Source organism: Megalobrama amblycephala, linkage group LG3 (genome assembly GCF_018812025.1).
Source record: "Megalobrama amblycephala isolate DHTTF-2021 linkage group LG3, ASM1881202v1, whole genome shotgun sequence".
Lineage (NCBI taxonomy): Eukaryota > Metazoa > Chordata > Actinopteri > Cypriniformes > Xenocyprididae > Megalobrama > Megalobrama amblycephala.
This window is the reverse complement of record NC_063046.1, coordinates 36,344,850-36,358,514: the sequence shown is the minus strand read 5'-3', so window position 1 is coordinate 36,358,514 and position 13,665 is coordinate 36,344,850. Positions and strand designations below refer to the sequence as shown.

General features: G+C 35.7%; 1 protein-coding gene across 1 annotated transcript in view; it reads right to left on the bottom strand.

The window, feature by feature from the left end:
- acer2 (alkaline ceramidase 2) overlaps positions 1-13,287 on the bottom strand; it is an 18,969-nt gene extending 5,682 nt beyond the window's left edge. Inside the window, exons 1-4 of the mRNA XM_048185316.1 lie at positions 12,928-13,287; positions 12,668-12,782; positions 4,700-4,841; positions 4,428-4,565 (exon numbers count right to left, since the gene is read on the bottom strand). Coding sequence (XP_048041273.1) covers positions 4,428-4,565; positions 4,700-4,841; positions 12,668-12,782; positions 12,928-13,032 — 500 coding nt within the window. The 5' untranslated portion in view covers positions 13,033-13,287. The remainder of the gene's footprint in view (positions 1-4,427; positions 4,566-4,699; positions 4,842-12,667; positions 12,783-12,927) is intronic.
- Between the last annotated feature and the right edge of the window lie 378 nt (positions 13,288-13,665).

Here is a 13,665-nt window from a genome sequence, read left to right as displayed (position 1 = left end):
CTTTTAAAAAGAGTACTTATTACGGAAATAATATATTTTAATAATATATACTTAAGTGCGAACTGAATTGAGGGATTTTGGATACATAACTGCAATTTTATTTGAATGTAATATAGTTTTAGTTTATATTAAATGCAATTAGCTGAACTTTAGAGTGCTTTTTGTCCAATTTAAGTAGGACTTAGGCATATCTTTATATGTAATTTCATAATTACTTCTATTGTCTTTGAAATATGGTTAAAGTACACTGCTGAATGTACTGACAAGCATCTATGTTAAACTAAAATATACTTTAATGCCATTTCTATTGAAACTTGTATGTCACATATTTTTAAATATTTGTAATCTAATGGACTGTACTGTAACAATGTAACAATGAAGTTGCAATTGAGTACATTTAAAATGTATTAACTTTAAATGTACAAAAATGTATAAAATTATAATCAAGTATTCCATGTCAAACCATAACGGTGTGAAAAACGCCCTGTTGTTGTACTTTGTGTTAGTTTTACTAGTTTTAAGTTTCTAGACATTAATAACGCAATCCTGACCTCAGCAAGAATTTCTTTCTTTTAATTTATGACTATCCAGTAAGCAGGATGACACATGAAGACTAGAGCCAAAACCAACAGCATTAAATACAACTGAACTGAGACACAATGTCCAAGCTATTTAGGAGGGTGACAAGAATGGTAAAAATGTAACACCCTAAATGTACACATATGTGTTTATATACTGAGCAACATTTTACTCAATTCACAGTTTCACTTCCTGTCAACAGAGAAAAGTTTAATCTTTGTTTAACATTTAAGAGTTGTCATGTGTTAGTTCCTACTACATGGTGATATGTTGCACAACTAAAACTACAAACTCATACATGGTTTGCTGTTAGATAAAACTACATCTAACTGGTCTGAACGGTCTGAGAGAAACGCTATCAGGAAAACCACAGCAGTGCATCTCATGTTCAGGAAACCACTGATAAGCCGGTTTCTTCATCTACAGAGCAAAGCACATGAACTCTATGCACATCTGGACAGCTTAAGGGAAGGGTTTCCTAAGGTCAGAGGATTTCAAGCATGTGTGCTAAAGAACAAATGTCACATTGACTCTCTTTAAGCACAAAAATGATCAGTGTGGTGTTGTGTTTTAGGAAGACGACACTTATCTGTTTAGTTGAACTTTTTATGTTCAAAGGTCAGCGGACACTTTGAAAATATGGGCCAGGGAACTTAAACTATATTTTGCATGTTCTGAAGAACGTGTTAGTGGCCCACCCTCAAGTTAGGTACCTGTACATCTATGGTATCTCATTTTTTATTTATTTATTTATTTTTTTTACTTGTTTTATGGTCTGCCCGGTGCAAATCATAAGTCAGACCTCTTAGAAAAGTAACCCATTGTGGAAAAAAGTGCACTTAATTCTATTAAATGTGCACTTGTAGTGTATAATTAAAATCTTAAAAGTATATATTTTTTAAAAATACTGTACTTGCAGATACTATATTTAATGGTGCTAAAGAGGATGTTTTGTTTTATACATTTTTGCAATATTACTCGAAACTGTCTTTACTAACTGATAAAAGACACACACTGAAAGGAATAATATTAATATACATCATCTGTGCACGAGGTAGGGCCTTAAAAATATCAGCCAATCGTTTACGCGATCATCGCATGAACGATTGGCCCTCTGGCTTGTCAATCGCTGCCATGACGTTCCTTGTGAGAAACGAGCGCGGCTGCGCTCTCCAGTAACTTTCCACACTCCACAGGCGCCGCATGCAATGTTTTTGTCAGGAGACAGGAGTAACAACCGCTCACCTGCGGTGAGTCCGACATAATGAATCCACTAACACAACACAGCGAATGCCGGTGATAAACAAACACTCGTGTTCCAATACGAGTGTTTACGAGTTTTGGGAGGCGTTCCTTCGAAGGAGGGGGGTTGTTCTTACGCATGCGCTCATTTCAAAAACTCAGTAACAGTCTTTGGTTTCTCAGTCGACGAAAAGATCCTCTTTAGCACCTTTAATGATATAAGTGTACTTAACAAGAGTACTTAAGTGTACTTAATGAGATTACACTTTATTTACTGTTTAAGTACACTTTTTAAAAAAGCACTTCTTAATAATGTCACATTAAAAGTTTTACTTTAAAGTACATTTTAAAATTTGTTGTTGTTCTTTAAAGAAGTACACTTATTTTGATGTGTTGACTAACATACTCAAGTACATGTAAACATATTTGATTATAATTTTACCTGTAATGTGTTATTTAATATTAAATTTAAAGTTAATATATTATATTTTAATTGATTTTAAATGTAGTAAATTGCAATTTCATAAACATATAACTACAAAACATGAATTTCAATAAAAATTACTGTATAAATTATATATTTATATAAGTATATATAAGTATATTTTAGTTTATCATAAAATACATATAACATTTACTGTACATATAAAGTTGTACTTAAGCCCTTCTTATGTTGGTCAAAACAAAGAGCAGCACACAAGACATGAGGGACAAGTTAAGTGACCCATAGGGCCCATATGGATAGAACAAACCTTCAACTTTAATTATGAACAACACTAATAGGGAAGAACAGCTCATTTGAAGCTGGAAACTAGAGATGCACTGATTGAAATTTTCTTTTCTTTCTAAGAATTATAATTGACAGCATATAATAAACAAAATTTACTTTTCTTTAATGCAAAATTATATTTCCATAAAATTTTGAAATAAGAATAAATAAACAAATTGCAAAAAACACCACAAATAAATGCAACAGAATAAATTTTGATATGAAATAAACACAGCTTTAAGTTTTTCAGGTGGGTCTAACAGTATTCAGGTAAGAAATACTACAGAAATTAAAGTAATCAAATGTAAAATAACACTGGATAATCTTCATTGTAAACATTAAATACAGATTATAAAATGAATAGTTCCGGCCCTTGATTCTGATTGGTTGAGCCACGTTAGAAGCCATTGTAAAATTCCCCAAAACATACAGCTGACCGCATTACATAAGTATCGCTGCAACACCGAGTGTGTATGTTGCTGAGCAACCACTCTTAGCAACATAAACATGCTTGTTCTCTATTGATTTTGCTCATTGAAGCTTATTGCATTATGTAGAAGAGTATTGTGAGATAAATAAAATATGAAGGCTTTTAGTGATTTTACTTCATGAAAGTTGCATTGATACATATTTTTTGGCTTTAATATTTGTATTGTGTGGTAACCGTTTTATTAAAGCAATAAAGCACACAGTGAAGCCGTGGTTTACAGTGAATTTATAACAGCTAAGGGGGTTCCATGTCAAGCCTAACAACACTCCTTAGCTGTTATAAATTTCACTGTAAACCACGGCTTCTTGGGGCTTATTGCTTTATTAATGCTTACAATTAAAGTTATAAAACTTATTCAGTCAAAAGCAGAAAGTAATTATTTTGTTCTTTGATTAACATGACAGACAAGCAGCAGGAACATTAGACTGTTGTCACTTTAAGAGTTTATGCACAGATCCACATACTGTTACACAACATGCATTCATCTTTCTCAACTACTCCAAATGTTTCAAAACTAACTGTGTTTAACTGAATATTCGCCAAGATGGGCATTTTGACATAAATCTGTGTGTATTTGACCGTTCAAGTGCAGTAGTAAGCCACTCATTTAGGATACTCGGACAGCTGTTTGAGAGGCGGCTTTATGTGCACGGCACTTATATAGATCAGTGGTGCGTGCACTTTTGGTGCGAGTGCGAAACCTGCGGGAAGTACTAAAATTATGCGCAATACAACCACTATTCAACCAGAGCAAATGAAACGAATGGAGTGAGAGGAGGCGGGTGTGTGTCACTTCACCATCGGAGAGAAGAGAGAGCGAGAACGCGCAGCTGGTATCGGTGTATTGATAACGGTTTACTTTGGCCTTACAATTATTACAAATTGCGAACTTTGTGTCTTCATTCGCAGTGAAGAACTTCCAAGCCAACAACAATTTTACATGCAGCCTGTGAGTATGAGTGTGGCTGTGACATTACCTGCCTGCGCCGCTGGCAACAAAATTGACCGGCTCAGAATCAGAAAGACGTGAGACGTGAGATCGGCAGGTCACCGGTCCGGCCCAAACATGTGAAAAATCGGCTGATTCTGATCCCTGGCCAGTCGGTCGGTGTATCTCTACTGGAAACCATGTGCTTTCTTATACATTAAATCCAATTCATATTACAAATTCAAGACTGCCTTTAAAATATGCTTTTCGTATAGGGACACTGCCATATAAAGAGAGACAGCTATTTAAAAGGAGCTGTCACTGTGATTTGAAATGAATGTGCACAGCAATAAATATGTAATGCGATAAGCATGGAAAGCACTAGAGGACTGATGCTGAGTTTCTACAAGCGCACTGACCTCTTTAACTCAGTGATGAGAAGAGCAGTGCACGGGATTCCCAGCGTCATGAGAGAGATGGAGTTTATCGCTGGCTTGATGAAGGCCAGGCAGGTGGTGATCCCTGAGAGAATGCCGATGACCATTTTAAACCTCGACCTAGTAATAAACAGGGAAAGACAAAAGGAAAAACATGGAGAAACAAGAGAAAAGCAGTGCAGACATTGTGCAGAATCACAACCTACAAGTATATTTCAATCAAAATGTGTGAGCTTGTGGATATGAGAGCACACCTGTCTCTACGGAAAATCCTGGGAAGATATCTCCTGGGAAACCACATGCCGATGGCACACATGAGCACCCACAGTATGGCCAGTTCATCCAGCATCTGCCCCAGGAAGCTCAGTGTAGCATGGAAATAAGTGGAGCCAATACCTAAAGAACAGAAGTATGATTGTTAAAAAACAAAACAAACAAATAATGTTTAGAATTTAATTTTAAATAATGTGCATTTTGGAGTAAAGTGCTCAGTTTCTTTGACTTCCCTTGTGAAAAAGAATTACACTTTAGCATTCTATTATTAATAAGAGTACTAAATCATATTTAATTTAAAAATATTATATATATATATATATATATATATATATATATATATATATATATATATATATATATATATATATAAATACGCCAAGAGAATTATATTAAGAGATTGGAAAGCCACTGCTTCCCCATGTTTTCAGAAATGGCTGGCTGAGATGGTGTCTGTCTTAAACCTTGAAAAAAAATACGGCTTAATGAAACAAAGTCTCTTAATTTTTCCATGGTCTGGGGTCCCTTCCTCCAACATTTACATGATGTCAGAACTTAAAGATAGTAATACGTCTGTTATACTATGTTTTTTGTGCTGATTTCTATCCCTCCAATTGTAGGAGTTGTATTTATTCTTTGGACTTTATCTAGGCTTTTATGTCATTTGTGTCTGGCTTTTTTTTTTGGGGCTGTTTGTTGCTGTTTGTTTGCTGTTATAAAACTAATAAATATAATTGAGAAAAATATAATATAATACAATATATTAAATATAATATAATATTATTTAAACAATATACTTAAGTGTAACTGAATGTAATGATAATTCAAACAGTTAATTGCATGTTATTATAGTTTACATTTACATTAAATGTAATTCTCTGAACTTCAGAGTGCTTTTTTGACAAATTTAAGTAGATCTTTATATTAACTTCATAATTACTTCTATTTTCTTTGAAACAGAGCTAAAGTGTACTGCCGAATATGCTTACAAGCATTTATGGTAAACTAAAATATACTTTAAAGGGGTGGTTGATTATGATTTCACTTTTTTTTAAACTTTAGTTAGTGTGTAATGTTGCTGTTTGCTGCACTCATGGTACGCCAGTAAAGTTCCTTGATTATTACGCCGGAATGAGAGTATAGTTCCTAGCCATATCGGCCTAGAAAATCGCAACTTTTCATTTTCTGTCAGTCTTAGTGCATGAGGTAACTACAGAAGAGTCAAGTTTTAAATAGGAAAAATATCGAAACTCTTTTGTTATTTTTGAGCGAGATGCTAACGGTCTAATCAGATTCAATTAACTATGCTAAGCTATGCTAAAAGTGGTACCGCCAGACCCGGAGATCGGCTGAATGGATTCGAAAACGGTAAAACTCAACTGTGTAACTCTAGGGGAGTTGGAAAATGAGCCTATTTTCAGAAAAAGTGGAGTGTTCCTTTAAGGACTACAACAAACGGCTGGTAGGGACTACAACGAGCTTCTTCCCAGGCTAGTGACATCACAAACCCAAAAATGTACATAAACCCTGTCCCCGAGAACACGCAACAAAGGGGGCGAAGCCATGTTGGGCTGCTTTAAAGAGGAAGAGTTGTTGTAGTAGAGTGTTGTTACCATGCCGTCATTTTACGACTGCTTCACAAACGAGGGTCAATTCAATACTGGATTCACACAAAAGATTAACATGACGGCACATGCTAGTCGATGAGTTGAATCAACTCCACAGTAAATACATAAATTTATCCACTTACAATTCAGAAACATCCAGATGCATTCTAAATGTTGTAACTTCTTCCTGAGTCTCTCCATCAGTGCCCGACTCTGGGTTTGAACAGTGTAAGGCTGAACACCGTTACTGACAATCGTTATTTTGGCTGCCTGGGATTATTCAGCTTTGTTGTTGTGGAGCAACTGAAGCACAAGCTGTTAAAGCTCCGCCCTCTTCTGGAAAGGGGGCCAGGAGCAGCCACTCATTTGTATTTAAAGGGGCACACAAATAGGGGCAAATTTGACAAGTTATAATAAATGATCTGTGGGGTATTTTGATCAGAAACTTCACAGACACATTCTGGGGACACCAGAGACTTGACTATAATTATTTTCTTAGAAGATGTCAATAGTTCAGCCACTGTTTACCCAACAGCACACAATATTTCACCAATTAAATCCCAGTTAAAAACTCCTCAAAGTGTTCTTAAAACATATCTCCATCAATACGTATAGCGTTGAATCACCTCAAGGTTTGACGTGAAAAAATTCATTTCTGTCTGTGTCTAATCCTTTGACTAAACTCACTGTATTATATGACGGCAGGGAGGATTTTGTCTCAAAATCCCACCCGGATTAATTAAGTCAGCAGCTTCTTTTAGAGCAGAAAAACTCTGAAGACATTTATACAGAGCAGTATTTGTGCTGAGTTGGCTAGTTTCCCATGCTGCTCCACAGACAGAGCTGCCAGCGAGCTTTAAATACACCAGCGGTTTGTTGGGTACAAGTCACACTTCTGCACAAATCCTGGACCAATTTCCCATGTGATTGTCTTAACCTTGGCAGTTACAGGAGAGAATATTAAGCAGCCCCAAATAGCAAGTAAAAAGGAAGAAGCTTGATAAAACTGCAGCTCTGGTTGTCAGTAAGCAGTGAGGGTGACACAAGCGTGAGAAGGGCAGCTTCTGTAAACCTAAAATGGACAGGGACATAGAGCTTCATTGTTTAAAATATGTTAAGCTTCACAAATGCAGACTTGTGAATGCACTTGGGTCATGTGAATATTAACACATCTTACAGCATTTACACTGCAAGTCGTAATGCTCAGATCCGATCTTTTGACCATATCCGATTTTTTTGGACGACGTGCTTACATTTCTTTTAAAAGTGACCTATATCGGATGTCTCCTTTTTACACTGCACTTGGCGAAACGTACCAAAAATAGCCTATATGACGTCACAGATCAATTTCAATGGTACATTGAGCTTAATTTATTGACATGAATTCATATAGAAACCCTTTTAATGCAATAGTTACATCCCTACATAAAAATAATACAAATTCTTCACGACAGTATACGTAGCCTACGCAGCTCCGCTGGAAGCGTGTGAGTTGAATAATACTCGGGTACGGGTAGATATTCACAGCTTCATGGGCTCGAATCCGCCATCCTATACAATTGTTTTTTGTTTTGTTTTTTGTCATTAAAACAAATGCATTCATCAGTGATTGTATATCAAGGGCAGTTGCAAGTTTGTGTGCTTTTTATTTTGTGGTTTCAATGGAACGAATAGGGACTGAAGCGCGCGTCTGTGCACGAGCCGTCGTCACTGACAACAGCGGCAACGAGCACAGTGTGATTTCAAGAGCAACACATTTCAACGTCGGATCGCCTTTTATTTAACACAAACAAATTAAATTAATAATCTGCCAGTCAACTAGAGATGTTCCGTTTGTTATAGCTATGTCTGTACCGCAAAATGTTAAAAAACCCTCACTTTTCAATGACGCAGGAGTCGCATTTACAGGGGAACATCCGATCTGTCCGCTTACACTGCAGGCGCAAACGCACGTATCCGATTCATATCTGATTTATAACCACATATGAATGAGGCCTGAAACCGATCTGTGAAAATCGGAATCCATGCGCTTTTTTCCTGCTTACACGGTCGTGACTCATATCCGATCTGTGCCACATGGGAGGAAAAAATCGGAATTGGGTCACTTGAACCGTGCAGTGTAAATGGGGCCTTGTGAAATGTGGTCTGTGTGGCCTTCTGTAAAATGAACAAAAAGATCCAATGACAAGGGATTGACTGAGAGCAGAGAAAGAGAGAAGCTTTTCAAGCTATCCTTAACCCAGGATTAACGTCTTTTGTAACTCTGGGTTAAGGTCATTTTTAACCCTGGGTAATGAAATGTTTCACACTTATCCAGATCAGAGCAAACCCAATGTCCGCTGTTCTGAATGTGCATAATGATTGACAGACAGAGAGTGTTTCTGATTGGCAGGTCCACACTTGTTTGTGGACACAGAAACAACAGATGTGATTTCTCAGAGCACCATATGTTTGTGAAATATATCAGACAGATAGGATCAGGGGCGTTTCCTCTGTGGAGGAAAAGGAGGCAGTGCCTCCTAAAAAAATGATTGGACATGATTGTTTTGTGCGATAAATCCTGCCTCTTGTTTTTGTGCGTGTTCTGCACTCGTGATAGTGCTGTCAAATGATTAATCACATTCAAAATAAAAGTGTGTGTTTACATAATATAAGTGTATATATATATATATATATATATATATTATTTTTTTTTTTTATATATATTTTATATTAAATACAGTACAGTCCAAAAGTTTGGAACCACTAAGATTTTTAATGTTTTTAAAAGAAGTTTCGTCTGCTCACCAAGGCTACATTTATTTAATTAAAAATACAGTAAAAAACAGTAATATTGTGAAATATTATTACAATTTAAAATAACTGTGTACTATTTAAATATATTTGACAAAGTAATTTATTCCTGTGATGGCAAAGATGAATTTTCAGCATCATTACTCCAGTCTTCAGTGTCACATGATCCTTCAGAAATCATTCTAATATGCTGATCTGCTGCTCAATAAACATTTAATGATGTATTTTCAATTGTTGAAAACATTTGTGTACAATATTTTTTTTCAGGATTCCTTGATGAATAGAAAGTTCAAAAGAACAGCATTTATCTGAAATACAAATCTTTTGTAAGCATTATAAATGTCTTTACTGCCACTTTTGATTGATTTAATGCATCCTTGCTGAATAAAAGTATTCATTTTTTATTTCTTTTCAAAAAAAATAAAAATAAAAATTCTTACTGACCCCAAACTTTTGAACGGTAGTGTATAATGTTACAAAAGATTAGATTTCAGATAAATACTGTTCTTTTGAACTTTCTATTCATCAAATAATCCTGAAAAAAATATTGTACACAAATATTTTCAACAATTGAAAATAATCATAAATGTTTCTTGAGCAGCAGATCAGCATATTAGAATGATTTCTGAAGGATCATGTGACACTGAAGACTGGAGTAATGATGCTGAAAATTCAGCTTTGCATCACAGGAATAAATTACTTTGTCAAATATATTCAAATAGAAAACAGTTATTTTAAATTGTAATAATTTTCACAATTATTACTGTTTTTTACTGTATTTTTAATTAAATAAATGTAGCCTTGGTGAGCAGACGAAACTTCTTTTAAAAACATTAAAAAATCTTAGTGGTTCCTAAACTTTTGGACTGTACTGTACATTACATGCACGTGTGTATTTATATAAATAAATATAACTACTCGTTAAATATAAATATGAAATATATATATATATATATATATATATATATATATATATATATATATATATATATATATATATATATAAATATAAATATATATAAATCTAATTATAAAATAATTAATTGCGATTAATCATTTGACAGTACTACTCGTGAATCAGTCTGAATGAACAAAATGGTTGCGTTTAATGGGAAGACTAATTAAAAAGTAAGTATACAGCTCTCCCACTTAGATATCTCTGCTTTATGTCAAGTCAAAATCAAACTCGAAATGTCCTGAAAACATGCTGACTGTGGGGGTTTTAGTGAGCAATCAGCTTGCTGAAATTAAAGATACATCTTCGTGTCCGTGTCTGTGACCAATGTTTACCAAGCTTGATGACTGATGATCCGAAAATAAGTTGACTACTAAAAAGAACAGCATTAGTTCACAAATAAAATATATTGTTTTAAATTGTTACTGCCTTTAGTTATTATTTTGGAATAAATGTAAAAATGCTTAAGTCCCCCTGTGGTGGAAATCAAGTTTTTAATGTTGTTTATATGTCTATGTGGTGTTTTTAATATGCTTTAAGTCAACAAGATTGCTGAGTATTTTCTCCTTAAAACTGACAGTTTCAGAAACACAGTTTGAAATCGCTGGTGTTTGTGACGTCACAAACTACCTCGTAACCAATCACGTCAACGTGCCGGCAGGCTTTAGCATATCATTAACCATGACCGCTCTGAAGCAGGGGAGTCTCAAGAGAATATATCCCAGTATATTTTTATGTTGATATGAAAAAAACGGGTGGATATAGCAATATAGTGGGTTTATGATGTATATTATGATGTTATGATGAACTATATCCCTTTCTCCACTGACGTTCTGAGTTGTTCAAAGCATTTCTAAGGATACAGATTGCAGCTGTCTGACTCTGATGGCGAACGGGAACATGGTTTGTAACATTAGCAACACATTATTAGCAGCTGTTTGATAATGTAGGCCTAGTCAAGCAAAAGGCTAATCATATTAATTACTGTCATGTGTCCGACGTTGTAAAAAGCGATACCATTGAGCAGTGTTTACCTCAGTAAGTTGACCGAGTGGATCTCTGAGCTCGTGCGAGCGAGTGGAGGCGGGGCTTATTAGCATATTTATAGATCCGAGTATATGAAATAAAGCAAGGGGTGTAGAGTTACATTCAGGCTATATTTTAAGAATGAAGCATGAAGATTTTTTTTTTTTTTTTTTTTTCACAGAAAAAAAAAATGTCACTTTGGTGATCATAGAGGGGGACTTTAAAAACACTAATTTGATGAGATTTATACTTGGTTTTCAATAAATTAAAGAACATTAAAAGGGATAGTTCACCCAAAAATGAAAAATCTGATATTTACTCACCCTTATATTGTTCCAAACCTGTATGAGTTTCCTTCTTGTTGAACACAAAAGAAGTTATTTTGAAGAATGTTGGTAACCAGGCAGTTGACTAGATCAGTTGACTGATTCTTCAAAATATCTTCTTTTGTGTTCAACAGAAACTCAAACAGGTTTGGAACAACATAAGGGTGAGTAAATAATGACAGATTTTTCATTTTTGTGTTACATTAAAGGATTAGTTCACTTTCAAATAAACTTTTCCTGATAATTTACTCACCCCCATGTCATCCAAGATTCTTTCTTCAGTCGAAAAGAAATTAAGGTTCTTATAGTGGACTTCAATGGCCTTCAAACAGTTGAAGGTCAAAATAACAGTTTCAGTGCAGCTTCAAAGGGCTTTAAACGATACCAGACGAGGAAAAAGGGTCTTATCTAGAGAAACGATCGGTCATTTTCGGGAAAAAAAAATACAACTGTATATGCTTTATAAACATAAATGATCACCTTACGAGTGCTTCCACCAAAACCACACTTTCGTATTCTTCAAAAAGCTTACGCTGTATGTCCTACGCCTTCCGTATTCTACTTACGGAACGAACACAGCGCCAGTTACAGCTTTCTGAAGAATACAAAAGTGCAGTTTTGGAGGAAGCACTTGTGAGGCGATCATTTGGTTATATAAAGCATATACAGTTGTATTTTTTTTTTTTTTTTTTATGACCGATCGTGTCGCTGGATAAGACCCTTATTCCTCGTCTGGTATCGTTTAAAGCCCTTTGAAGCTGCACTGAAACTGTTATTTTGACCTTCAACCGTTTGGAGGCCATTGAAGTCCACTATAAGGAGAATAATCCTGAAATGTTTTCATCAAAAACCTAAGATGAAAGAAAGACATGAACATCTTGAATGACATGGGGCTGAGTAAATTATCAGGAAAATTTTATTTGAAAGTGAACTAATCCTTTAAGACATTAAAAAACTGTGAGGACTTGACCTCCTCATTTCAGAACACAACTGAAATATAATTGTGCTGTAATACTGAATATTTTACCGAGATAACATATTTCCTTCAGTAGCCCTTCCTGCGCTGCTCAGCTATTTCCTGAAGACCAGCAATATTCCAGAAAAGGAGGAAGAACGGAGTCTACTAACTGCCACCTCCTATAATGTGCCTAAAAACCTGACCTCCAGCATACTTGTGTTGTGTAAGAAGTTACTTTCGGGCACTGTCACTAACAGCTGGAAATAATGAGGGATGAAATTTACCAACAACCACCAGCAGAGTCCATATGAGATAGATGCCACTGTTGAAATGTGTGGCGTACTGACGAAACAGACACATGAGGATTGGAGGCAAGACGAAAAACAGCACGTTGCTGATCTGAAAAGAGACAGAAACATGTTTGAAAATCTTATTTGATGTGAGCAGAGCACAGGCAAAGCAGTCCTAAAGTTTATAGACTTCACACATGCATATGTGCATGACACAATATGGCACAAAACAAAGAGAGTGCCGACCGACGTACCGTGTTGTAAAATTCCGCTATTCCAGGATAAATGAGATAATTTCCTTCACACCAATCCACCTCCGAGCTGCCAGCCTGGAGATGATCCCACAGATGCGCGTCCATCTCTGCGCGTGAACTATATGCGACTGAATGTCTTTACACAAAGCGCTGTCGACAGCTGTAACGTACAAATGCGGCGACAGTTTGTTTTAATCAGTGACTCGAGTGTAGTCTTCTTATCTGAGCATGTCATCCTGCCATCCAGTCCGAGTCTAATCCAGCTCGCCTGTGTGCGCGTGTGCCGCTTTCTGCCCTTCACTGACTGTACGGCACTGGCAATAACAACAGAGCAACATGTGATTCGCGCATGCGCAGAGCGGTCTGCACTCCTGCGCTCAAGAGTCACAGCTCCTTTTAGCAAGGAGTCAGGACAGTTTAATATATACAATATATCTCCGTCACATTTTGACCAGTTGCTCAGGTAAATTTGTGGTCTACAAGGGTATTCACTATATTATGGAAACCAAAAATAAATTGAATAAATCTATAAACTAAATAGGCATACATTTATTTGATAGATAAATAAATAAATGTAAATAAATCAATGTATACATTGATGAAAAATAAATGTCCTGAAGGACCCATAAAACAAAATCGGCTCATAGAGAGCAACAGTGCCTGCCCAATTTTTCAGCTGTTCTGGAAGTATTTTTTTCCATTCGTTTTTACCATAGAAATTTTAAACAGTCTTTGTTA